The 27,065-nt window shown below is 36.0% G+C and overlaps 1 protein-coding gene and 1 long non-coding RNA gene across 2 annotated transcripts in view; one reads left to right on the forward strand and one right to left on the reverse strand.

Moving 5' to 3' along the window:
• Positions 1–27,065, reverse strand: part of SMC1B (structural maintenance of chromosomes 1B) — a 34,543-nt gene that overhangs the window by 6,903 nt on the left and 575 nt on the right. The window contains exons 2-18 of the mRNA XM_085233036.1: positions 23,861–24,049; positions 23,445–23,557; positions 22,118–22,321; positions 21,554–21,792; positions 20,910–21,168; positions 19,377–19,517; positions 16,758–16,840; positions 15,320–15,527; positions 11,857–12,042; positions 9,256–9,435; positions 8,096–8,242; positions 7,362–7,499; positions 6,786–6,902; positions 5,045–5,151; positions 4,220–4,361; positions 2,551–2,696; positions 1,232–1,385 (exon numbers count right to left, since the gene is read on the reverse strand). Coding sequence (XP_085089162.1) covers positions 1,232–1,385; positions 2,551–2,696; positions 4,220–4,361; positions 5,045–5,151; positions 6,786–6,902; positions 7,362–7,499; positions 8,096–8,242; positions 9,256–9,435; positions 11,857–12,042; positions 15,320–15,527; positions 16,758–16,840; positions 19,377–19,517; positions 20,910–21,168; positions 21,554–21,792; positions 22,118–22,321; positions 23,445–23,557; positions 23,861–24,049 — 2,753 coding nt within the window. The remainder of the gene's footprint in view (positions 1–1,231; positions 1,386–2,550; positions 2,697–4,219; positions 4,362–5,044; positions 5,152–6,785; positions 6,903–7,361; positions 7,500–8,095; positions 8,243–9,255; positions 9,436–11,856; positions 12,043–15,319; positions 15,528–16,757; positions 16,841–19,376; positions 19,518–20,909; positions 21,169–21,553; positions 21,793–22,117; positions 22,322–23,444; positions 23,558–23,860; positions 24,050–27,065) is intronic.
• LOC146545398 (uncharacterized) lies at positions 3,698–25,467 on the forward strand. The gene is made up of 4 exons (XR_014885530.1): positions 3,698–9,151; positions 16,957–17,001; positions 17,515–17,652; positions 23,817–25,467. It is a non-coding gene; the product is annotated as an uncharacterized LOC146545398 (long non-coding RNA).

Consider the following 27,065-nt stretch of genomic DNA (forward strand, 5'->3'; position numbering starts at 1 on the left):
ACAGTGGTAACAGGGTATGAGGTAAACTACTTCCACTGCTTGACCCCCGTCCAAAATTGAGCTAACAGATCCTATAATTCTAAGAATATAAATGCATCTTTATATGAAGACAAAAACATCTGCCAATTTCACTTTAAAGCTACTATGAAAGCAGCAGTAATTTATCTGAAATATGTTTATAGAATAATATGCATAATGGAAGTATACTGTTCTCTCCTGATGGTAATTCATTCTTCTTTCATTCTACACACTGAAGTGTGTAAGTCAAGGTGCATCTTTTATTCAGCCAGCTTGAAAAAAATGAACTTCATTTCTGTTTGACATAAGCAGAGTACCTTCTGGACACTGTGAGCCTGAATTCCAAACAGCTACTGGTCTTTAAATGAAACACATGCCATGCTGCCTTCATCGTCAGTCTTTTCCTACCAAGCTTCTTAGAACCAAATATTTCTGTCTTTTCAGTACTGTTATCTAGGAATCAAATTTGTTATTCCAATTGCCAACTTCCTTAATTTTTTCTTCCTTATTCATACACCAATAGCTGAGCTGCCTACAAACTCATACCTATTTAGACCTATCCTCCAGTGAAAGCACTTTTCTAAGGAGTGGATTCAACAAGATTCCTTCCAACTTTGTAGGCACAAATACTTCAAAGTAAATAACTTCTTTTCTTTCACAAAAAGGGACAAAGAATAATTTATCGCACAAAAGATACTGTTGCTGAAAGAGGGAAGATTGAGAAAAGTAGTAATGTTCAATTCCCTCATAGCAGGAATATTTCTATTTTAGCCTGTTTTTTATTTCTGTGAATATCTACATATACTGAAGTCAAAGGGATTTTAGACCATATTTATATTATGAGTAGGTAATTCACCAAATATTATCTCAACCCACAGACATGCTATATTTGTTTATGATTGACTTGATCCCCTGTGCCCTCTTATACACACGTATCTAGAACACTCCTTCATGCCATTTTGTACCCCAGTGATGATTTTACATATTGACCAGGAATACATCATAAGCATATGCAAAAACAACTGCAAACAACATCTCTGTCTTAAAAAATAAACAAAATAGTTCTCCTGAATGGATGAGGCTTGATCACACAAAACCAATTAATTTATCATTATTATTTAAGACAATTAGCCCTGTAGAGAAAAGAATATAATTAAATGGAAGGCTAAATAATGACTCCTACATGCCATCTATTTTTACTTATATAAAGTACCTCTACTTCACTGATGTCATTTAACGATCCAGACAGGAGACGTATTTTCAAGTCCTGCACCTTGCATTCTAGAAGCATATTATGTCTTCTTAATCTTTTATCTTCCAGAGAAGCTTCTATAGCTGCAGCTTCCTTTTGTAATTTTGCAGCTTCTCTACGTACACAAAAGGCAAAAATACACTGAAGAGCAGCAGCATCACTGCCAATAATATCTATAGTCATACAGCACGAAGACCACTATCTCTGTAATCTTCATTAAAGTATAATGCAAATAGCACTAATTTTTTTCCACGCCCTTCATGCCCTGAAATCACTGAGTTTGACATGGGAACCATGCATTATTCTAGCATGCAAAATAAAGCTCTGTTGTATTGTACTAACTCTACACTCTATTACAATGCAAGTGCTAGTAGCAAGGATATAATCCCTACATATTCCAAGTTCACACTATAGCATCCTTTCCAACTATAATAATTAATAACCATGTTCTGTTCTGCTCCGCTTAACATATATACAGATTTGATACTTCTCAAGCTGTAATCAAGTTTTTTTTTTATCATTACTCCACTTGCAACACATTCTTTTGATAGCATTAAGTTATTTAATGAGGCAGAGACAAAACAGTCTTGCGCTGTTCTTAATCTTAAATACTATAAAATGCATTATTAGGCATGTAAATTAAGGGCTCATTTTGAATTCTGAAAGTTTGTGCCAACATATAATTTTTTTTTTCAAACATCAAAAGAACTCCTGAATAAGATACAGCAGTAAATTGAACTGTAAATTGTCTCTAAAGCAGTTGATTTAAAAGAAGGGTAAGAACAAAACACTGACCCTAAATTAATGTTAGTGTAAGATGCCCAACACTTGAAGGAATCAGAAAAAAAACAAACCACTCATTAAATAAACTCAGATGAAAATATGAAACAACCAGCAAACAATGTGTGCAGTGAAACACTTCCAGAAATATTCAACATCTTTTAACATGCTCCCCTGAGATCAAGTTGTAAGCTAATATGTACTTATCAGAAATCAATACATATTTATTAGAAATCACAAGAATACTAAACAGCTCAACTACATAGAACAGCGTATCTTATTACGGAATGGTTTCATAAATATTCTCATTCAAATTACGTTCTGGAACCAAGTATCAAATTAGAAGCTCTTTTTAACTAATGCATATTGTAAAAGCAAGTTACCATGTCTCTAATCATTTTTCACAAGACAACAGAACATAAGGAATTCAAACATCTCGTCGCTAGAACTCTTCTAAAGATTATTACATGAATCATTTTTCCCAAGAGTGTAATAATTACCTATTAAGAGTTAAAAACGTTTTTCTCAACTCCTCTGCTTCACTTTGGGTTTTTATAATCTCAGATTTCTGAACACTTAATCTATCTTTAAGATGCTGCTCCTCCTCCTCAATTTCTTTCACCTTTTTTAGACGCTTTTCCTCATCCTGCATAGAAATATTAATATTTAATATTTTTTAAAATGAAAGATTGATTTAAACCTTTGAACAAAGGATCTTTAACATACAAAGAGTTACATGAGAGTTGAAGTTTAAACCTGTTACAATACTTTCAAATGTGCTGCAGCATAAAGTCTGAAGAGCGCTGTGAAAAAGGCCTGTATGATATGTTAGAAAATCCAGTTGTTTTTTATACATAGGCATGGCCAGCTCCAGTTTTGTGACTGCACCAGACTGTAACACCATCAAACAAGGCAGGGATCCTAGAACTCCTACAATCTGTAGCCTACTCTCTTTTCCTCGGTTATTCCAGTAGCCTCCAAAAAATGTTCCCATCTGCTGTACTTGTACAAAATATTTAACATCACCTCACATAACCTGAAATCGTGCAAAAAGTATTGTTCAATAAAGATAAATCCTAAGGTAATCTGCAGAGAACAACGAATCTCTGCAAAGAACAAAATACAAGTGGAAGGACTTTACATGAGTTTACCCCTGTGTAAGTCATACCATTGCTAAATTGTTAAAACTGAGGTGTAGAAATATAGTCAACCTAATACAACATGCAGGAAGGCAGAGTCCTTAAGAGATCAGCATTATGGAAATTTAATTAAGATTTATTGCTGTTACAGTATCAGACAAAAATACCTTCACAATTTAATACACGCAGTCCTTCTCTAGGACAAAAATATCAGAACTTAGAGCTCTAAGTTGTATTTCAAAAGAATTACATACAGGCATCAAGTCAAGTTTTTGTGCAGGCCTGAGTCACACTGTTGTTTTTTCTCAGAATCAGATATACACATCTTCATACTTACTAAGTATGCTTGTTTCTTTATATGCTACTAGAATACAGATGTCAAACGATGCACGTGGCTTCTTTGCCTGCTTTGGAGCAGTTTTACTTTTCAAACAAAGCACTGCACCGCATCTTTTCTCCATCACTTTCTAGTGCACCAGAAGCACAGTTTATTTAACAAACAACATAAATACTTTGAAAATTAATTATGAATGTGTATTTTTATTCCACAGTCAACAGGATCTTGCTGAATTAAAAAACAAATCAAAAACACTATGAAGAAAGAGTCTCTGCATAATATTTCAATTAAAAATCTGTATTTAGTTTCCAAACTTGGTTATTTTATGCCTATTAGTATTTATGAAGCACCTTAAAAATGAAAGCACACATTATTTACTGCTTCACATAAAATCTTCTAGTGAGTCCCAGTTCCACAGTTTTATCTGTAGTCACATGCTGCCTTTTTATATACACTAAACACAACTCTGTACAGTGATTCCAGTTTTACTTTTAATAAGTTTATTTTTAGTAATTAAGTATCCTTACACAAGTTACTCTGAGTTTAAAAGAATGACATGCACATCTTTTTTTCCTATACTTACACCATCAACAATGAATTAAGCATTAGAATTTCTCTACAGAATTAACTATGTGCGACTGAATGCAGTCCTTCCTTTCAGCCCCAGGTATTTTCTATATGTATGTTAGTTACCTTCTGTAGTCCAGTTATCTCAGATTCATCTTTATTAATAGTATCTCTTAACTTGCTGACAGTTTCTGTTAGTTTCTGTAGATGCTCACGATTATATTCCAGCTGAACACTTAGTCGTGTCTTCTGATTTTCAAACTCCAACCTGGTGAAAGAACAGCATTTCAAGCCAACACTTAGAAGTAGGCTAGTAACCATGACTTGATGTTATTAGTAGATAGATTTTCAACTTCTCTCTCTCTCTCTCTTTTTCTTACTAGATCACATGAACTTACATATATTTCCATCATTGATTCCACTATACCAAATCCTACGCATATACTGGAACTTAAAAAAATACAGTAGTAATTCTTCAACGCATATGTTATGAAAGATACAAAGTGGTCAAATATTTGTTTTACTGTGACATGCACTTGTCAGCTGAAGGTGTCTGAGAAAATTAAGATGCCATTTTCCTTAGTAGTACATTTCTGTACCAAATCACTGCATCTTACAGTCAGTCATCCTTTATGACCATGAGAAAGCCTTCATATCATCCTGAACTGCCACTTCTCATGTGAATTTAAGAAAACTATTATTTACTTTATTTTTCTACAACAGTACAACCAAAATAACACATTTTTATCTTCAAGTTTGTTGCAAAATGTCACTGGCTGTACTGTCTAATAAATCCAAAACACAGCTGTGCAACTGCTAACTAATTATTGCAATGGTAATATAACATTTTCCATTTTTTTTTGGTTTTTATGGTATGACAGAGTTACTCAACTACTAGCGTGCCCAATCTCATACACTACACTGTTTTCACATTTTAATTACAAATACCACCTTCTCTTATCAATCTCTTCTTGTCTTCTCACATGTTCTTGTTCATACACACGTATATTTTCAATGCCAATTTCTTCACAGAATTCCTGGAAAACAGCATCTTCCGCCTTTGAATAAATGGAAAAGGAACAGAGAAATGCTTATGCTATTTTGCAAATCACAGAATTAAAATGCTTAGATGATCATCTCGTGTTACAGGTTAGGCTTTCACAGGAAACAAGCTCAGTAAGGAGAAAGAACCTGTACTTGACATTTTCAAATAAAAGCTTCAGCACAAATGCCAAATACAATGTGTATGATATGCAAAATGTAACTTTCATCTAAACTCTTCCTGCCAGCACCTGGTCATTATAAAGACAATTAAAATTATTACAGTATAAGCAGCCTCCCCAGTTTTGTCTGCGGTTCCCATTCACCTTAAGAAGAGAAACAGTAGACACTAATGAGCTTCATTAAGCTTCTTGATGTAGCTGCATTCATTTTAATCCTTTCAAAGAAGAGCCATAAATATTAATTGCTACATCTCATTTACAACAGAGCCACAGCAAAAAAATAAAAGTAAAAAAAGAACGCAACAATGTCTGATTTCCTAACTATACAGTGTACAGTTAACAGTAATGGCAATGGACTGAACAAAACATAAGACAACTTCAAAGGCAAAAACCAAGTTCGTATATATTATTTTGGTTGGTCTGTAGGCTTGTTTAACCTGATATCAAATGTTATATTCAATCAAGTTATACTATTCTTAGGAAACTGATGGCCAGCCTTTTTTGTTTTGCTGTTGTTTTTTGTTTCCCCCCACTACAAGCAAAATTACCTGGATATAGGATTCTTATGGCCAAAATACTAATGACTTTCTCAGTGCCTGCAGATGACTCACACCTGCACTCCCCCACACCTGTACCACAAGCAAGACAGACAATGCATAGTACTTCTGGTTTCTCTTCACATACAAAATTTCACTCCTAGAGTAATTCAAGAAAGTTCCTTGACTCTGAGCCTCTCATCAGTCTGAATTACTATACACCTCAAATAACTCCAGGCAGTGGTTATAAATGGTCTACAGATCTACATTTACCTAAGTATTTAGGCGCAGGGCTTTGAATTTTCCTGTTAAAACAGCAGCATCACTCTTCAGCAGTCTCTACCAGATTCCCTAGTGTTTGGCAAAAGGAATGAGAAGGGTGGATTCCAAAAAGGAGGGAATGACGTATTTTTTTCTAAGAAGGTACAGATTTGCCAGAATTCTAGTAGAACACAGTATGAAACCACCTTTGTTGTCAGATTAGGCTTTAATATTATTCACCTCACTGAATTCCTTCAGTCTTTCATAGTAACAGAACTTTTGAATGTCAGCTGTCTGTATGAACTGTTCTGGGGACTGTCTGAAGAGAATGATGGGAACTGGGTTATGAGGTGGCAGAACAGTCTCAGAAAAGACAGTCTGGAAATCTAAGATTTACATCGTGTAACATCTTAGAAAACTTTTCCTGTTGCTGACAAAAAGTGAAAAGATCAGGCTTTCATGTAGAAGTTACTCGGCAGAGAAGCATAGAATTGCTTAGATTGGAAGGGATCAAAGATCATTAAGCTCAAAACTCCCTGCTACAGGCAGCACTGCCACTAGACAAACTGCCCAGAGCCTCACCCATGCTGACCTTGAATGCCTCCAGGAATGGGGCATCCATAACTTCTCAGGGCAGCCTGTTTCTGTCCTGACAAGAATAGAAGGACCTACCTCATTAATCTGCTTCTGAAATTCTTCTAGTTTTAATTTTCTTTGTACTATTCCTTCCTTTATCATATCATGCTGAGACTCAGTATTTACTAGTTCACTTTCCAGCTTTGACTTTTCCTAGATAGAAGGGAAAAAAATAGTAACTTTTCTTAACAAGATGGTCAGCTTTCTAGAAACTAACACATTTCTGAATCAGGTTAACTGTTTTTCCAATTAAAAATACTAAATGTTATTTACCCACACATTGCAGATTCGCCTGCAATAGTAAAACAAGTAACATAGGCATAATTTATAAGCACAGTTTGAATTACAGAGGTTTGAAGATTACTAAGTGATAGACCAAGCTCAGCAGAAATTCAAATTAATTTTAGAACTAATTTTTAAAAAAATCATTTCAATTGTTTTTTGACTAAAAAAAATATATGTTTTACTAATTCTTTAGTCATAATTGCTGTATGTAAAACAAAGTAAAAAGCCTCTATAAGGAATTCGTATTTACTTCACTGGTAATTACAGCTCAGGTAAAATAAAAATACAGTGATTAAGCATGAAAATTATAAAGTCTTAGTACTACACCATATAGAGATTAGGAAGATGTTTCTTTTTAATAAGATCTAGTTCACTCTGTGAATATTTAAGTCTTGTCTGAGTTCCATGGCATTGAGCTTGCAACTGTTTCAAATCAGTCTCCTTGCGTTTTATCTTCATTAAGTCCTAGAAAAATATTAGAGTGGGAACAAAGAAAAAACATTTAAAGCAAAGCTTTACTTATTTGGAAACTCCTTGTTTTTCAAATTCCATGCGCTATTCAAGCCAACCTCAATGAGAAAGGCCATGCTGAAGGAAAATGCTGATAGCACTGGTCATATTCAAGAGTCATTCTACAAAGATTTATTTGTCAGAAAAAAGCATACACATACAAATTTCTACTCTCTTCTCACGCAGTCTGAGATTACTAGATGTATGGCAAATTTTACATTGACAGGTTTTGGTTCTGTGCAAACATTTTCATGTGGGCAGAATGTATTGACTTTTTTGCTAAAAGTCTTTGGGAACACAATTCCTTTCCCCTGGAGTACTATATATTATGTTTGACTGGTTCTCCACCTCTATACATGTGAACCAACCCACGAGCCAAACGCAGGGACCTATAGTAACTTACTAAAAACTAAAAGAGTATAAACAACTACTCTCTTCTCTTTGCTGCTTCCAGAAGTTTTGAGACTCATCTTTATCTCTCTCCCACAGCTAAGTTAAAGTAAATGCACCTTACTGCCTTTTGCAGTTAAGCACTTTTTTAAGAGGCCTACCTTCAACTCGGTAATCAATGTATCTCTTCTTTCTTTCATTTTATTTATTTCTTTATCATCCCAGCATCTAGCTTTAACTCTCAAATCACTAGATCCTCCAGAAATCACTCCAGATTTCAGAAATAATGTTCCATCAAGTGACACTGTCTGCAAGTAAAAATTAAATTAAAATTCTTCTTTATACAAACCAGTCAAAATATCCCATGAAATAGAGCACCAAAATATGGTGGTTAAGCAAGTGACAAATGCATGTTAGTTGGGACTACGTACTTCTACCCTGTTCCAAAATATGTTAACATGAAATACACAAAAAAAGCCTGCTGTTTCTTGGCACAAGTCACGTTTTAGTATTATTACAACAGATCAAAAAGGGAAATGAAATTTCCTTGCATTTGGGAAATTAATGAGAGATTTGTGTACATTGGCAATGAAGGTTATAGCCAGGTCAGAAAAGCAAAACAAGCAAGGTGATAATGGAGAGGAGGAAATCTAGGCAGCTGGAAAAACAAACAGCTCATCTGTAAAAACAAAACGTAAATTTTAGTAAAGAAAGTGGAGATTTGGGGAGTTAACCTAATTTCAAGAAAACATGACTTCACATTCATCTTCAACTTAGAACTGTTTCAACCACCATTTTTAAAAGGTTTAGTAAGTGCGTAAAAGTGCTCTACAGACAACGACAGAAGTAGAAAGATGGCTGAAAGAATGGTACGAAAGGAGAAAGAAGCTGCCTCATCCATTTACAGTCTACATCTGCAACTGTCTAAAAAAAATAGAGATTATTAAAATAACTTTTGAAAGCACTTCTTCATGGAAAAGCTAGAAAGCTGATGTTTTTATTTTTAAATTGGATAGTTTTAACAATGTGATTATTCCTTTTTCCTCATCCTTCCTTTCACAAGTAGAGGACCATGTCAAGAAGTATGCCTGGACACTAACATAATCTTTTCTAATTTATTTCCTTTTCCCAGGAAATCATTTATATGTACCATACAGAGGAAAATGTAAGCATGTGAAATATCTGGTGGCTTATGTAGGAGGAGTTTGAACAGCAAGGTATCATTTTTGTGTTTTTACGCAGTAGTTTGTGGGATGCTCATAGAAATATTATTTAAATGGCATCAAATGCATAACACGTACAACCAAATTCATCTTCTTACCTTCAATCTCACTGGTCCATCAAATGCTATTTGTCTTGCTTCTTTAACCGTTTCACAGACCAAGCCATTCCCACTCACAAACTGAATCACTTTTTTCAATGGAGCAAATGGAGTCTGCACAACATCCACAATCATTTTAGCTCCTTTTATCTCTCTTAACCTCTCATTGATGGGCTTGACCTTTAAAGCAAATATGCACTGTTTAAAATTCAAGCTGTAATAGCAAACCATATACAAAAACTCAACGGTCTGGAAACAAGACGTACAAATCAACAGAATAGGTATCAAGTGCTACAAGACTAGAAACACCTGTTTTTCATGTTTTGTGTGCAATACCAGTCCTGGAATTTATGTCTCTTACTGTACATGAAGTGCACATACACTAAGACAGGCAGCATGAGAAATAAACAAGATGAGTTTAAGAGATCTGTATGCAGTTGCAGGGCAACAATCTTGGGATCATGTAGACATATTGCAATGGCTCACATGATTAGAGTGCTGCAATGGAAACACAATCTTTTGAGGAAGGCCAGTTTGAGAACATGAGCTGGAGCTGCCCTGTATGCAGGAAACAGCTGCATTGACAGAGCTCTGCTTGGAGATGAGTGAAATAAGAGATAGTTTTGGAAAGGACATGGAAAAAAAAAAAGTACGTGTTACACGGTAGTGGGTGTCTGCAAAAGGACACTTCACCATGAAGACAAAGTGGATTAAGGCTGTTATCTGCTCAAGGAAGAACAGAAGAGGACATGAGTAATTCAGGAGGCTCCTGAAGATCACTGACAACTTCTTCACACAAAGTGAGGGAGGAGTCTAAGAGGAGAGGAGCTCTGCTGGACCTCATTCTCACCAACAAGGAGAGGTTTGTTGGTGACCTGCAGATAGAAGGCAACCTTGGCTGCAATGATCAAGAATGAGGTAGAATAGCTAAGGAACCTGAGTGAATAGAGTAGGGCAAAAAGCAAGATCATAATGCTGGACTTCAACAAAGCTATTTTGGACCCTTCAAGGATCTGTGTGGAAAAGTCCCAAGGGACAAGGTTCTGAATTGAAGAGTGGCCGCCCAAGAATGCTAGTTCATATTCAAAGATCTCTCCCCTAAGAGTGGTCCATACCAACAAGCAGTAAGTCAAGCAAAAATGTCATGGAAGAATAAATTATTATTGGTAAAAAGAAAAAAAATTAAAAACTAATAATAATAATAATGAGAAGAAGGAAGCATACACGTGGTGGAAGCTGGAAGGATAATCTGGCAGGAAAAGAGGCACTGGACAAGCATGCAGATATGCTGTTAAAGAAGGCAAAGTACAAATGGAATTGAATCTGGCAAGGGATGTCAAAATTACCAGTGGTGTCCCCCAGGGGTCTGTGCTGGTTCCGGTCTTGTTCAACATCTTCATCAATGACCCTGATGAGGGGATAGTGGCCACCCTCAGCAAGTTTGCTGATGATACGAAGTTGGGAGGATTGGCTGACACGCCTGAAGGCTGTGCTGCCATTCAGCGAGACCTGGACTCCTGTATCCCAGGAGTCAATACTGGGTCCCGTCCTGCTGAACATCTTCATTGATGATCAGAATGATGGGGACAAGGGCACCTTCAGCCACTTTGCAGATGGCACAGAACTTGGAGGAATAGCTGGCAGGCCAGATGGTCGTGCATCCCTCCAGATGGACCTAGACAGGCTGGAGAGCTGGTCAGTGAGGAACTTCTTAAAATTCAACAAATGTAAGTACAAAGTCCTGTCCCTGGTGAGGAATTACCCCATACTCCAGTACACTCTGTGGGCTGACAACCAGAAAAGCAGTCTGGCAGAAAAGAACCAGTGTCTTGGTAGACACAAAGTTGAACATAAGTCAGTAATGTGCCCTTGGAGAGAGGAAGGTTAAAAGCATTGTAGGCTGAATTGGAAGCAATGTTGCCAGCAGGCTGAGGCAGGTGATCCTTCCCCCTCTCTTCAGCACTGCTGAGGAGGAAACTGTCCAGGCTTGGGCTCTCCAGTAAAAGAGACACAAGGAGCTGCTGAACAAAGTACAACAAAGGGATGCTAAGATGATTAAACGGACTGGAATATCTTCCCACAGAAAGACACCTGGGTTTGTTTAGTATACAGAAGAGAAAGCTTGAGGATCTTGCTTGCATGTACATGTATCTGAAGGGAAGGTATAAAGACTACAGAATCATGCTTTATTTTTTTGGTGCCAAGCAACAAAACAAGAGGCAGTAAGCACAAACTGGAATACGGGAGATTTCATCTGAACATGAGGAAGCGTTTCTTTACTGCGTGGGTGACTGAGCAATGAACCAGACTGCCCAGAGAAACCATGGAATCACCATCCTTGCAGATTTCCAGAAATCACTTGAGCAACCTGATGTAGTTGGCCTTGTTTGAGCAGGGTGGTTGTACAAGATGACATCCAAACTTAACTGGTTTGTGATACTATTTCCACAGGCATAAAACATCTAAATATATAGGCAGAAGATAGCACGACATTTTTCGAGCTATCGTGTTTGCTTTCCCTTAACACGTAAGCCTATTTAATGAGCCAGCATTAAGATTTAAAGTGTATTAACTTGCTGATGACAAGAAAAATATACTTGCCTCAAGGTAATCCAAAGCAAGGAAAGTTTCAGGTTCAGCTCGCTCTTGTTTTAGGAACTGAATGCAATCTCTTGCTGTTTTTTCCGTGGCAACAACAATAGCAGTCACATATTTGCTGAATACTTTGGTAACAGCAAGCTGATATTTCTTATGAATAGGATGGCACAGGTCAAGCAATCTTCCAAACTGAAAATAAAATATACAGAGAGAAATAAAAACTTAATTACAGATATCAAGAAGTATTTCTGCATGCAGTATTTTGAAGTAGCAGAAGTAAAATGTGTTACATCTATGCCTTCTTACAATGGGCGTATGACAAAAATAGAAATTGCAGCAATCACCAGATCAAACACTAAAGTATGCTTTCAAAATCTGAACAGATTTAATTTTTATCTAAGGTGACTGTTATTGTCTTACTTGGAATTATTAGCAAATACTTTTAGAAATATGATATAATGACAATAGTAAAACTTGCTAAGCATCTTTCTTTGCAGAAGTGAAACTACCTAGTATATAAGACCTTTGACTGTGACTATATGGTCCTAAATACAAGGGCTGCTCCAAAAGTAATGCCTCCTATTTTATTACATTAGCCCACAATATCAGGATGGATGCTGGCGGTAAAGGTTGAACCTTCCTATCAATATTCCATTACATTTTGTTGTTGCGTGACAGGTGGCAGCAAAGGGGCAGTCTGACAAAACAGTGTTTGACGTGGAAGTGCACATGAAGCAAAAGTGTGTTGCTGAATGCCTGCATGTGGAAAAAGTTGCAACACTGACATTCATTAACGTTTGCTGAATGTTTATGGAGACCAAACAGTGGATGTGAGCACAGTGAGGCAAGTGTGTGGCTTGTTTCAGCAGTGGTAACAGCGACACGAAAGGGAAGTCACATCCTGGATATCTCTGCACAGGTGTCACACCATGAAATGAAGAGTGTCTCTATCAGCTCATTCAAGAGAATCAGATAATGGTGGTGACTACGTTGAAAACTAATTACTGTACCTGAGAATTTGTTCTATCAAATAATATTACCATGCTCTTCATATCTGTTGTAAGTTCTATGGAAATAAATAGGAGGCATTATTTTCAGAGCAAGCTATCTAATTAGAGCAGTTCACTGGAAAATGACAACAAGAAAGGCACTATTGCTTACTACTGCAGTTTTAACTGAAAAAAGAAGTATCTGCATCTATGAGTAGCATGAAACCAGTTCAATCTGCTTTTCTTGTACTGAACAATTCAAATAAGACTATTTTGCCTCATACTAAGACACGACCTCCATAGGCAAAATTAATTCCATGTGCATATTAATTCTGCAGAGTAACAGTAAATCTAAATCTCAGTAATCACTGATTATTTGCTGCAGACAAAAGCAAACTAAACTATCAGATGCAATAAACAAATACCTACCACAAAAAAAATTACAATCCAGAAGTATTCTTTCAAGTTTTACAAATATATTCACTTTCACTATCATTCAACAATAGCTTCTGCCCATAATATGATCCTAGAACAACTTAATTTATTTGCTCTATGTACTCCCTAGAGGTTGTTTTTTCTAATTCTGAAACTTTAGATACAGGTGACCTCTCTCTGAAAGATTGAAGCTATGCACTAATACATATCCTGATCATTATAACTGCAGGTGGAATGCCATACTGTTATGGAAATAAATATGGGCAGTCCAACCAAATCTTCAAAAAAATACTAATATTTCCAATCCAGCAATGCAGGAATGATTAAAAATAAAACTGTAATAAGCTGTGATATTCATTTTGTTAATCAGTCAGATCAATGAAAAGGCACTCACACAGCAGGACTCACACTGTTGCATGGCTATTTCAGTACCACAAATGTTCACCAACTATTAAAAGTATCTTTGAATAGAAGTATAGAAACTTTTAGATCTAAGCATTTAGAAGCAGTAAGCCATCACTACTTTCTACTTATGAATTCAACTGACACTAAAACTTCCCCCACTTCTGACTTAGTGGATTATAAGAAGATAAAATGTCTCAGGATGAAAGGATCATGACTTTAATTTGGACTGTATTCAGTAATCTTACATCAGAATGTAAGAAGCAGCTCAAAAGCAATGCTGCTACCTTACATGCTGGTGTTTCAACTCATCCACCTTTCATTTGTTTGAAGCTATTCATTTCCTTTCAGGAGCTGCAAATAGATTGAGAGCATCCACAACATCTGATCTCCTCTAAGCCAGCAAAACACAGTCCAATTCTCATGTAGGGTTTCAACACAAAAAGCTAGCAAAAACATACATGCAATCATGCCTTTGATTATTATTGTTTTTTTAATATCTTATGAATACGAACTGAAAAACCTGTGAAGCAGAATCAGAAACCAAATTTCTTTCTCTCTTCAAAAAACAGACACCACAGTTTGAGAAGGTTCTGACTAAGACAGAGAAGCAAAACACAATATTTTATGTTTTTATGCTAACGTAAGAACCACAGATGTCACCTTACAAGCATTATTTTCAAAACAGTATCCCTAGGCTGTATGTCTCAAACAAGAATGAATGAGGACATATACACAAAGATATACCTGGAGATACAACTGATTAGATGTATTAAAGAGCTGGAAACAACTCCCAAGTAGTAATATCAGAAGGAGTATGTTTAAAAGTGTCTATAAAATGGTTTAAATATTAAGTCATAAAACAATCTTGGTAAATATTTTGAGGTCTTAAGAAAATGCAGTATCACTATCCACAAAACAGACAGTACTTAAGAGTAATTTCAGTAAAATATGGTACATGCTAAGCAAAGACAAACCATGTGGGAAAATCTCATGTTCCTGAGTATTCTTTTTGGGATAAGTGGTCTTACAGCTAACTTTCCCATTGATTTGTTCAAAATAAGCACGTTAAAAACATGTTTTGAAATAGATAGAAGAAAACAAACCCAAAAACTAAATAAATCACACTCCATAAAAAGCACACAAAATCAAAATTATTTTTGGATGTAAGCAATAGTCTGCATGCTCCTAGTTTCTAGCAGCCTTTCAGTGTCTGAAGAGGGGCACACACTTTAGCAGGGTTTGTTCTGATAGGAAAAGGGAAAACAATTTCAAACCTAAAGAGGGAAGATTTAAATTGGATAAAAGAAAATAGTTTTTTATGATAAGAGTAGCAAAGCACTGGCACAGGTCGTCCAGAGAAGTGGTGATCCTATCCCTGGAAACATTCATGGTCAGGCTGGACTGGGATCTAAGCAACCTGATGTGGCCATAGATGTCCCTGCAGGGAAGGAGGACTAGATGACCTTATAAAGCTCATTCCAACACAAATGATTCAATCATTATATTTTGCAAAGGGCGCTTAAGCTGAAAATATCATACAGGACAGTCCAATTCACTCTAGCTGCTTATTCACGCTAAAGCAGAGCTCTCAGTTTGTAATACTGAAATAAGGCATTTAAATGAGGTCATTCAATTACCACAGAATCTGGATACAGTCTTTTAAGGCTTTCAACAATCTCTGCTCTCATCTGCTGACGCTTTCCCTCATGGTAATCAATTCTGGCATTCTGTAGTTCACCAACTATTTTGTTCAATTCTTCGTTCACTTCAGCTATTCGTGTTGTTGAATTCTCCATTTCTTTAACTAGCATTTCCTCCTTCTTTTTTTCTTCTGTCAGTGACTCGCTTTGAACAGAAGCAAAAACAGTAAAGCAATTTACTTTTACAATTATACAAGCTTTCAGCTTATAAAATTAAAGTCGTTCACAGGTTATAAAAAAAATTAGTGGTGAAATGCACCACCCATACCTTCACAGTGCTAGCATCCACTGTTTGGTCTCCATAAACATTGCACAAACATCAGTGAATGTCAATGGGTGCAATTTTTTCAGCATGAAGGAATTCCAACTCCACACCTTAGTTTCATACACGTCTGTGTCAGATGTTGTTTTGTCAGCATGCCCCTCTACTGCCATCTGTTGCACAGCAACAAAATGTAACAGTACATTGGCAGAAGGTTCAACCACTGTTGCCATTCTACCAGCATCTGCCTCTGATGTTGTGGGCCAACATAGTAAAATAGCAGGCACCACTTTTGGAGCAGCCCTCATGAAACAAGTCACTTACTGAGTTGCACTCCACAGCATACGCATCTTTCAAGGTTTCAAAATTAATTTCAAGTGAGAATATATGGCTGTGTGTATATTAAAATACACTATTTTACCTGCTACTAATAAAAGGTCTGATACTGTAAAACTAAAAAAACCTGAAAATTCTCACTCATAAGTATAATGACACTGCACCCTTTCAAAGACTCTACTATTAACTACTTGATTAAAATAATTTTTTGCATCATGGTCACAATGGATTGGCTGCTCTCTGTCCATGGCAGAACTTTTTTCAGTACGCAGACAGCATCGCTAAGCCAAAGCACACGTTGCAGATGCACAGAAGAAGGTAAGTTGAGAGCAATCTACCCCAACTTCTTGCAGAACACAGGGCTAACACAAAAGCTGGATCAAACTGCTCAATGTACAGCTTGCATACTCTATTTCACAAAGAATGAAAACAACACAGGAAACAAAGGGACAACTGACATAAGCTTTTAATGCACAAGGTTGATATTAACTTGTTTCTAAAGCAGCACTACAGAACTGCTCTATACTCTCACTCAGAATTTGTCCATTAATAACCCCAACCCCTACCCACAGTAACATAATCTACACATCCACAAAAAAACAGAAGCAAGTATAAAACTGTTTCAAACAACAGATGAGTCATCATAATTCCAATACGCGTAATTCATCATAATACACAACTGAAGTAACTAAAATATTAACATCACAGCAAAAAAAAAAAATCACAAACCCTGAAAATACATAATATAAAAGAATGAATTTTCATTTTTAAACATACGTGCATTTTTTGGTATATTCTTCCAACTTCTCTACTCGTTTTTTATATTCTTCTATCTGTTCCACAGTCTGTACAATGGTTTCCTAGGCAATCACAAACAGATTGTGTTATAAAAACAAATACTATTTTTTTTTTCCAACAAGACACAAAGCTCTTAATTCAGTTTAAGTATTAAACCGTTACCTATTCTTCCTTTCAGGTATCACATGCTGAAGAAACAATATACTTCTCATCAGTAGATAAGGTACACCATGAACAACAAAATAATTTCATCTTACAAAGGACGCTACCATAGTTTTTGTGTTCAGCAACAGTTCAGAGAAAGCCTCATATCAAATGAAACAATTTTAAACACAGTGTTAGTGAATTGCAGCTTTTAAAGCAAAAAAGATTCTTTTCTTTTCAAAAGGTTAATAAAAGCTTTATCCTAAAAACAATACGTGAAGTTGACATGGAGATTCTTACCTAAAATCATTGTATTAGCATAACCAAACCAGCAACAAATAAGTCTTTTCAGTTACCTAAACTGAACGAAAATCCATAAACTACAGCAAGTAAAAGAAAAACACAAAGTTACCTAAGTATTTTATTAAGTCATACCTTCTGAAATCCTCGAGACCTACTGTTTCCTTTCAAAATATCTTACATATCTCTATCATCTACAGTTTTAAATATATTGGTCTCTTTCAATCATTTGTCTTGCAAAGATAGATTTTCTAGCAATGTACACTAATGATCTGATATCTGTGTTTCCCAGAATCACAGAACTGTAGGGACTGGAAGGGACCTCTAGAGATCATTGAGTCCAACCCCCCTACAAAGCAGGTCCCCCTACAGCAGGCTGCACAAGTAGGTGTCCAGCCTGGTCATGCACATCTCCAGGGATTTGGAAGAGGTAAGTGGATTTCTGGGCAAAATACAGAAGCACTAATTTCATATACTCAACACTTAACAGCTGTTACTGAACTACAGAGTAACAGTTCGAAAGGGACCTCTAGAGCTTGCCTAGGTCACCAGCTGATCCAAAGGAAGGTCATTCATATAAGCTTGTTTTGTGGCCTTGTCCTGACAAATTTTGAATAGTTCAGGGACAGAGACTCCAGTCTTCCTGCACACTCATTTCAGTGTTTGACTATTTCCAGTTTACTCAATTTCCCACATTCCAAACTGCACTTGTTGTATCCCATTCTATCACTGTGCACCTCCAGAAAGAGAGCGACTATTTTGCTCATATCCTCCCACTAGGTAGTTGCAGGTAGCACTAAGGTCTCCTCTTTGCTTTTCTTTCTACACGATGAAGAAATACAGCTCAAAAAGCCTCTCCTGATATGCCAAGTGCTCCAACCTCAATGAGTATGGTGGCCCACTAGTGTCCTTGGATGCCACCATCTTTCTTACATTGGCAGTACAAGCTTGATGTGGTCACATGCATATCTGAGTGTGGCAGATGTCAATAGCATGGATGAGTAATGCCAACTCTTAATGGTCAGACACGCATTTTCTGAAATCTCAGCATCCCTTATTTCCTTCTGAACACTAAAATACGATTCATGGAGTTTCAGAAGCAAGGGAGTGGAATTTTTTTCACTTCTGGTCAGTAAATAGTTTCTTCTGGTAACCAGTCCTTCAACAAGAAAAAGTAGTATCATAAACAGCAAACAAATGTACAAGCATTACCTCAAATCTGATGGCAAGGATGACTTCACACTCTCATAGTTATCAAGTAAAATACTCACTTTTCTCTACAAGCAAATTTATATTTAAAACAATTAGATGTTAGGACTCCTAGAACTGGTAACATCTCATCTGACTAATTTGAGTTTTCCCCGAACATAAGAGTCTCCTCCAAACCTTGACTCCACAACTAAATGGTGGGGGGGGAAAAAAAAAAAAAAAAAAAAAAAAAAAAAAAAAAAAAAGCATGTTGCCATGTTGGCATAGTTGCAAAAAATAAATATAAAAACACTGTAGTGCAAGCATTCTATCAAAAGAAAGATCATCAGTTGAGCTTCTAGAAGCATGACACCAAGCAGAACAAGCTTGGAAATATTTTTTCTAAGAGAGCGTATCAAACATAGTAACATCAGATGTGCAATCATGTACATCAGAAGCAAAATGACAGTAGATATCTATATTCACAGGCATTCTCTGTGAACGGCAATACCAAAGTGATCACCATGATTCTCCCTCTCTCTCATTCTGGTCCTTCAAGTTCCATTCAAACTATTTCAGCTGCTGTAAACAAAATAAACCTCACAAGGGGATGATAGTCATACAGATAAAGAGTGCTGGGGAAACTCAGAAAGAAGAATTAAGTTTATAAAACCAGAAACTTCTTAGAGTTACATACATGTCCTAAGTAACTGTGAAAGGCTAGAGCCAGACTGTTCAAAGCAGCCCTTAGCATGGACCCGTGCAATCATTCTCTGAAAAAAATTAAGTCATTTTTCTAAACCTGCTGCAATATGAGAAATGCATGAGTACTTGCAATTTATCTCCTTTGCCAAGGATTTCTGTCACAGCATTTAACACATTTATGTAGACATTCATATCAGAGGTAGGGGGGCAGAAAAAGTACTTTTTTTTCCTTAAAGCATAATTCTAGCTTGATACAAATACCTTAATTTCCTTTTTCTTCCTCTGATAAAGTTTCACCCTTTCTTCATCTGCTTTTTGCTCCCAACGAAGTTTACCTAGCTGCTGCGTTAGCGTAGCTACTTTCCTTCTTGCTATTTCCTTTAGTTCTTTATAGCGCTCCAGCTGAACAAATAACAAAAAATAAAATCACTGCACTGAAAATGAAGCAACTCATGTTTTTATAGTCTCAAATAGTAATTTCCTGCCCTATCAAAATTAATATTATGAAAGACACTGAATTCTGCAGGCCTTTCCATCCATTACGTTTTATTAAGGGAAGATTCAGTTCAAAGCTTACACTTAAGTAAGACCACAGGCAATAACTAATCTAACATTTAACAATTCCTGCTTCATCAAGTTGACAGTACTTTACAGTGAATATTAAGTTTAAAACAATGTCTTCGTTCAGTCTAAAATTAGTGCAAGCTTTGAATCTATCATTACAACATAGAAATGCTGTGATAGAATGGTATCAAATCTATATTTTAAGGCTAACACATGAAATGGTACTTGAAGCAATCCCACAAAGTTAGGACTAACTTAAGAAATGTGTTCAAGGTGCAAAATAACATTCACATGCTAAATAAGCAACTCTTCAAGCTCCCTGTTAATTGATCAGAAAATACTTTGTGGAAAAGACAGTGGAGAAGCTAATATTTGGGCATAGAAGAGTTTCTGGGCAAATGGTTTCGAAGGCAGATTTTCAAAATGTGAATTTGCAGTAAAATAATACTGTACTTTCCAACTAAAATTTGAAATAATACAAGTTATGTCAGCATTAGATTCTAACCCACAGTAGATGGGATGTACAATATGAAGCCTTGCGTGCATTTGTCATCTATTTCTTTTTCCTAATTGAACACATATTTCTATAGCACAGCGACATGCCATTTCTCAGAATGAATCCTCTCAGCCCCAAGACCCTATCTTCCCACACTGTACTATCTGAACTCCTATAAGAAAGGAAAACAATACGAAGCAAAACAAAAAGAGTTCTCAACCTAGCTCTAGATAATTATTTATGTAGCTATAGCCCTAATCCACAGAGGAGAGACCCTCCATACAACCCTTCTGAAGTTTCCATCCAATTCTTCTCTATTTCTTTTTCACTGGAAATTCATTGCTTCGTCCACTATCTTCTCACATTACTAAGAAAACTGATTTTAAACACTGAACTGCATATCCTTTCTAATCTTAGAATAGCACATTTATGATTCTTTATGCAACTTAGATGTATTTCTTAGAACTGTTCCTCACTCAAAACTTCCAAATTTGTCATTTTCTTTGCCTTCTCCCAGAAAGGAGATGCTCCACTATCCCAAAAAGCTGAACCATCAATTCTATCTAACTGATTAAATAGTCCCCCCCAAAAAATTAAGTTTTGGTTTTGTTTGAACTCAACAAGAACAGCAGAAAATCACAGATTACTGATGAAAAAAAATTTAGTTTCTTTGTCATCAGTGCAGATTTCAGACTACACTAGTAAACAGTATTTTGTTTCCTGGTCCAATTCACCTGGCGTTCTCTCAGCTCAACATGTTCCACTCTCAGCAATATCTCCTCTTCAGTTTCCTTCTCAAATGCCCTCCATGCCTTTTCAGTATCATGCAATTCTATCTCCAGTTCTTTTATGTTCTGTTTTTCCTTATCACTGTATTTCTCCTTGTCCCTTAGAGATCTTTTAGACATTTCTACTTTCTTGATTTGGTAGGAAGTATTTTCCTTTGCTTTTATATAGAGGGCTTTCTGCTGAATCAGGGATGCCTGAAGAGTCCTGAAAGAACAAAAAATAAAACAACACCTCCAAACTAATATGCAAATCAGCCACCAATTGTCAGCTGCAAGGTTACACACCCACAGGTGTTATTTTTAGTTTTTAAACATCCAGTGAAAATAAAAGCTTAAGAAATGCAGCATAAAATTCTGAAATCTCACAACAAACAAGTAATTAAAGTACAGAAAACGTACGTAATGTTGGGGGGAAAAAATAATTTTTTTAAAAAAATGTTTAGTTATTACTCAAATAAAATGCTACAACCCAACTTCCATAGCATTAGGAGCTATCACCCTCCTCACTTCAATAGGATACGCCCACCTGCCAAGCAATTCCCAGTGCAGACTATGCTTTAACTATCAGAGAATTTGATTGGGAAACCTACTTCATTTCTCTTTCTATGTGTTGTTGGTCTCTGTTTAGTACACCAAGCACCTTTTTCTTTGCTCTAAAGGCATCTTCTGCTGTAAGAAGGGAGTCTTTCTTGATCCTAGCCTCCATATTCTTTTCATCCAAACTCTCTTTCAGAGATTCAATGCTTCTTTCATTGTAATACAGCTGGAAAAGTTGAAGCTGTATCCTGTTTGCATTCAGTTCTCTGACAAGCATCTGGTAATGCTCTGCCTGCCAACATTAGAATTTCATTTTTAGCTTAAGAAAGGATTTTTAAATCACTAGCAGTCTAATCTGAAGTCCAAAGTGATGTAGGCTGATGTACCAGTAATGTACACTATCAAAACTCAGATATCTAAGTCAACCCTTACCGTAATAATACTGGCTACTCCTCAATTTATTTAGTTTTTATAATAATCTATTTCAAATAGCTTAGAAATGTGTATTTTACAGCTTACTGAAAAAATACTAGATGAAAAAATGGTATTTTTTTCCTAAAAACTAAGTTCACAGAAGACACAAAAACACACACACAAAAGTAGTAAGTTTGAGTTACCTCCTCTTTCTCTATCTTTGCTTGCTTGCGTTCTGCTGCAATATTTTTTTTCTTGTTATAATTGAAGTGTGCATCCTCTTCCGCTTGCAGCATTTTTCTCTTTTTTTTTTCATATTCCTCAGCGTATTGGCACGAGTTACTGATTTGTTCAAAAAGTTGAGTTCTTTCTTTTGGCTTCTTCATTGCAATTGACTCTACTGTTCCCTAACACAAAATTGCAAACAAAAAATGAACCACTGCAGATCACATTGTAGAACGATAAATTTCATCTCTAAGAGCACATAATACAGATTTACCTCCTGATATTTTAATGATTAGCATTATTGAAAACATATATAGATTCAAACGCAAGGAAAAGACTATAATCTAGCCAACTAAGCGAGTTACATTATTAATAATTTTATAATAACAAATACTACTTAAGAAATATATATTCAAATTAAATCTACTTAAACAAAGGAGTGAGCAGTATCAGAAAAACAAAATTCTATCTCACTGGCCTCTTTAAAAGAACTGAAAGACATTTACAATGAAAAAAATTTCAAAAACAGCTACTTCAGGTGAGTAATTGCTCAAGTCAGGGTATTTGAAGATTCTGTAACTCCCAAAGCTAGCAGGCTCACAAGCTTTGTCCAGACATTAGCTTTCAAATCTTCACTGACCTGAAGCAATATCATTTTCAGAAAACTGCATTCAGTAAATTTTCTGACTTCAATCTGCTGTTATGTTGGGCAAACGCCCTCACAATTGGAGTTATGGTCACAAAACGAATGCATACCCAGGTTTTGTATAGAAGAAAAATAGTAGTACTTCCTTGGGAATTTCACAATCACAGTTCAATAAAACGTAAGAAAGGCAATCATGTGAAATATACTCATGAGCACATAAGCTTATGTGTCATAAGCACACAACATTCATGACTTGTATCATTAAATACTTTTGAATTAATAACTCAATGGGATTTTCAATCCCTAAAAGATAGTCCTACAAATTTTCGTATCTCTTAATTAACATTATATGATGCAAATCTTTTTCTTTTTATAGTATTTCTAGAAATGAACACTGCAAGCTTTTAAAAGTAAAGATCCACATCTTCTATTTTGAAAAAACATTCTTCCAAATGAGCCTCTCTCTTCCTAATATAATCCTCTACACACAAGGTTTATTGTTCCCATTTCAAAGACTTAAAATTCTTTGATAAGGCCAAGATAAAGTTTATTGGCTTGAAAGCACCTTGAAACTAGCTTGAATATTGAATAGATAACTGTTACAGATATCAAATAATCTCAGAAACTTGTTTTCTTTATGAAGTACCCTAAGTGCTCACCTGAAAAATAAGACAATTCCTAGCTTTGACATGTATGCCTATTTTTTCAAGTTCAGATATGTAAGCAGACCGGGTAATAGACTTATCATTGAAAATATATTCTGAACAACCATCTAAAAGAGGAAAGAAAAAACAATAATGATAAAAACACTACAACAGAAAATACATAGGTAAAATTATTCCACACTTTTTTCCTGAGCAAGTTCCTCAAAGAAATGGACTTCAACTATTCTCTTAAACCTTGGTTAATTTTTAACATTACCCATAGTATATGTTTTCTGCAATTTTTACACCTGGTATCAAGATGCTGCTGATGGACTGTAAGAAGTATTTGAAATTCAATGTTAACTATTCTTGGTCTTCATTTTTTAGGTATCAGACCACAGAATGTATATCCAAAAGAACCTGCCACCTACCACGGATAACTCTTGAAAATGTTTTTTCTTCCCCATCTTCTTCACAGTATACTATCTTTACACTTGCTGTAGAAGAAACTGGTTTTCCAACATGTGCTCCGTGAATTAGTTCTCGAACACTTTTAACTCGCAAATTAGCTATTTTTTCACACAGCACAAAACTAACAGCATCCATTATGTTAGATTTTCCTAGAAACAAACAAACAAGTCAGTCTTTGACACAGAAGAAATTGAAGGAGGGATATGATTAACAATTAAAAATACAAATGCAGACACAAAAGTCTTCAACAATTCTAATTCTGTATTTTGTTGAGGAAAACGTATCGCGTACAATGAAGAAATACATTTATGAAATGCAACAGAGGCAGCAGATAAAAAGCCAATCTTTAATAAAAATCATCAAAAAACTCACCTGTTATTTATTTAGCTTGGTAGAACAAATTCTATTGTCATTATTTACACTGAAGTAACAATATCACAATGCTTACTTCATAGAGCCCTTTTTTATCTTGCATGTCCAATCTTTCGGCTTGCCTGGGCTGCACTGAGTCAAGAGGAATTGTCTTGGGCCACTTATTAAATGTATAGTAAACTTAATGTATGTAAGAAACAAAACTTCTTTAATATTTTTTTCTATAACATTAAAGAAAGGAGAACAACAAAAACAAAAAACTAGTGGACTATTTGACCTCATTCTTGCAAAACAGTTGCATCAGTCTGGTTCAACGGAAGTGGGTGCAATTCTTACTCAGTTCTCAAGGTGCTCATCAGAGATTTCTGATGAAGTATTACTCTTCCTGTGCTTCATACTTAAAAGTATTCATCCACAAATGTCCATACTACCAAAAAGTGATGATGTGAATAAGGCATAATTGTGAAGTGAGGGATATTTCTCTCTGGTAAGATAGGCCTTATAAAAGCTAGTAAAGAGATACGATCAAATTTCTCAGTTGATTATGTAATTACTACTCTACATTCCATCTGAAAATTTGCAGGTAATATATTTACAAAAAATTGACATTTTTATCCAGCAATTTTGGAACTTTCTCTTGAATCCCTTTATCAGAATGGAAAGCAGGGCTGCCTGTTTTTCACTGTTGACAGGACTGCATTTAACCAATGGATCGAAACAATTTTTTTTCCACAACTTGAGTTAGCACAGCACTGCACCCTCCCCATGCCTGGGTTTTATCCCAGTGCCAATCATACAGCGATGTCTGGCTGTTGCTGAGCAATGGGAACAACTGCTGTGGAAGAACAGTTGCCATGATCGTGCAGGACAAGACGTGGAGCACAGCATAGGCTGAGCCAGGCCACCTGCAGCACGCGGGTTGGGCACGCCTGCTATGTTTAACACTGTCAGTGAATTGTGCTGCACAGGGACTCTTTCATATAACTTGTGTCCTGGAGAACTCAAGTACCCAGATGCATTCACTACAGCAATAAAATTTGCTGAAAATACATCTCAGATTTAAAAAAAAAAAAAAAAAAGTCTCTTCACTGAATTCTTTTTGTTTTTCCCCTTTAGAGTTGATAAATTCTATTGCTAGATTGTTTTGTTTTCAATATTGCTACTTTAACAGTATATTGAATCATTTGCCAAAACATCAGAAGAGTAGTGGAAAACAACAACCTAAAATTCAGAGATTACAAATATTCACGTTATTTTTTCCTGATTCATCTAGAAAGTTGATTCAGATTTACTGTGAAGAAGTCTTGGAAAAAAATACGCAGAACGTTGAGACTTTCCAGTATGAAACAGTGAGGTTGTGATAGGGAAATTCAAAATATGACAGTAACGCTGGCAAAAACTAGCTATTTACTTATATTATTTATTGATCTCATTTGATATTTTGATATAATATTGATATTATTTATTGATCTCATTTCAACTGAAAAAATGCAGGAACAGCAGGATCTAAAATCAAGATCATAAACTAAATCACTAATGGACAGGGGAACTAAGACCAAATGCTAAGCCTGTCCTTGTGGCTCTTCATTAGAACATCACCTTGTTCTCTGCCAAATAAAGAATAAAATCCCATTTGCTTGAATAGGGCTTTCAGCAGAAGTGAGTCACATTTTTAAAACTTCCAGCACCCACCACCTAACTACACTGAGACACACTGACAAAGGCTCTTGGGAACTAAACTGCTGTGTCCACAGTAGTTGCCATCCCCCAAAAGCCACCCTCTCCCTTCAGAAGGCACTTAATTGTAAGGCAAGAACTACAACAGAATTAAGAAGCCATTTTGCATTATTACAGTTTAGAACCCAGAGAATTAGAGTAAAACCATCTTCATTTGACCATACCAAGCTGACCTACACAGCTGCATGTGCTATTTGCAAACTGCTTGTTCTACAAGACCATGAAAATAATAGAGAAATCAACTGATAATCAATATCTTCCATTAGAGAAGCAATGGATGCTCAGAACCTTCCAGAAGTTTGTGCAGCAAACATAAAGAACAGAAACAAAATGAAAGCAGCAGTTGGAAAAAAAGAGTAAAAAAAGTGATGAGAGAGAAGGACAAAGTACACCCAGTGTCACAGCCCAAGCCAACCAAGTTGAGAAATACTACAGAAGGGAACAGTGTGAAATACCATCCCCTAAAACATCACTATTTTAACACACGCATTTCATTAATACTTCCAAGATTTTTTCACATTATTTTTATGGATCATACTAGAAACAACGTATGTGTTCCCTCTACTGGTTCTTCTCTAACAGTGAAACTATGTCTGAGGCTGTTTGGTGGCAATACTGCTATTTTCCTAAGCGTGTGAAAGGGAAAGCATTCAAAATATGATGCAACTTGACGCAAACAGCTTTCCTTGGATTTCTTTTCTTAATGTTTATTTATTTTTCCTCATCAAATCTAGACCAAATCTTTCCTATTCATTCCCTGCCTCTAATGAAGCCTGCTACATTGAACTCTGTCTTCATCATGTGGCAGATTTTTACCCTGTTTTCCACAATGTAAATAGTAGACGTTTAAAAGATATTATTAATATCATTGCCCTTTATTACTCTACCTTCTGGGGGTGGGGGGAGCTGAAAGATGATAACTGACATGATAAAACACTTCCATGACAAAAAAAGCCCACAAGTCCCTGCAAAGAGGCCCACGTAAGTCTACATCCCGTATGCAAAAATCAAGCAATTCTGCTCCTCAGGGGACAAACTGCTGCCATTCCAGCCCAT

This window comes from Meleagris gallopavo, chromosome 1 (genome assembly GCF_905368555.1).
Source record: "Meleagris gallopavo chromosome 1, MGAL_WU_HG_1.1, whole genome shotgun sequence".
In the NCBI taxonomy this organism is placed as follows: domain Eukaryota; kingdom Metazoa; phylum Chordata; class Aves; order Galliformes; family Phasianidae; genus Meleagris; species Meleagris gallopavo.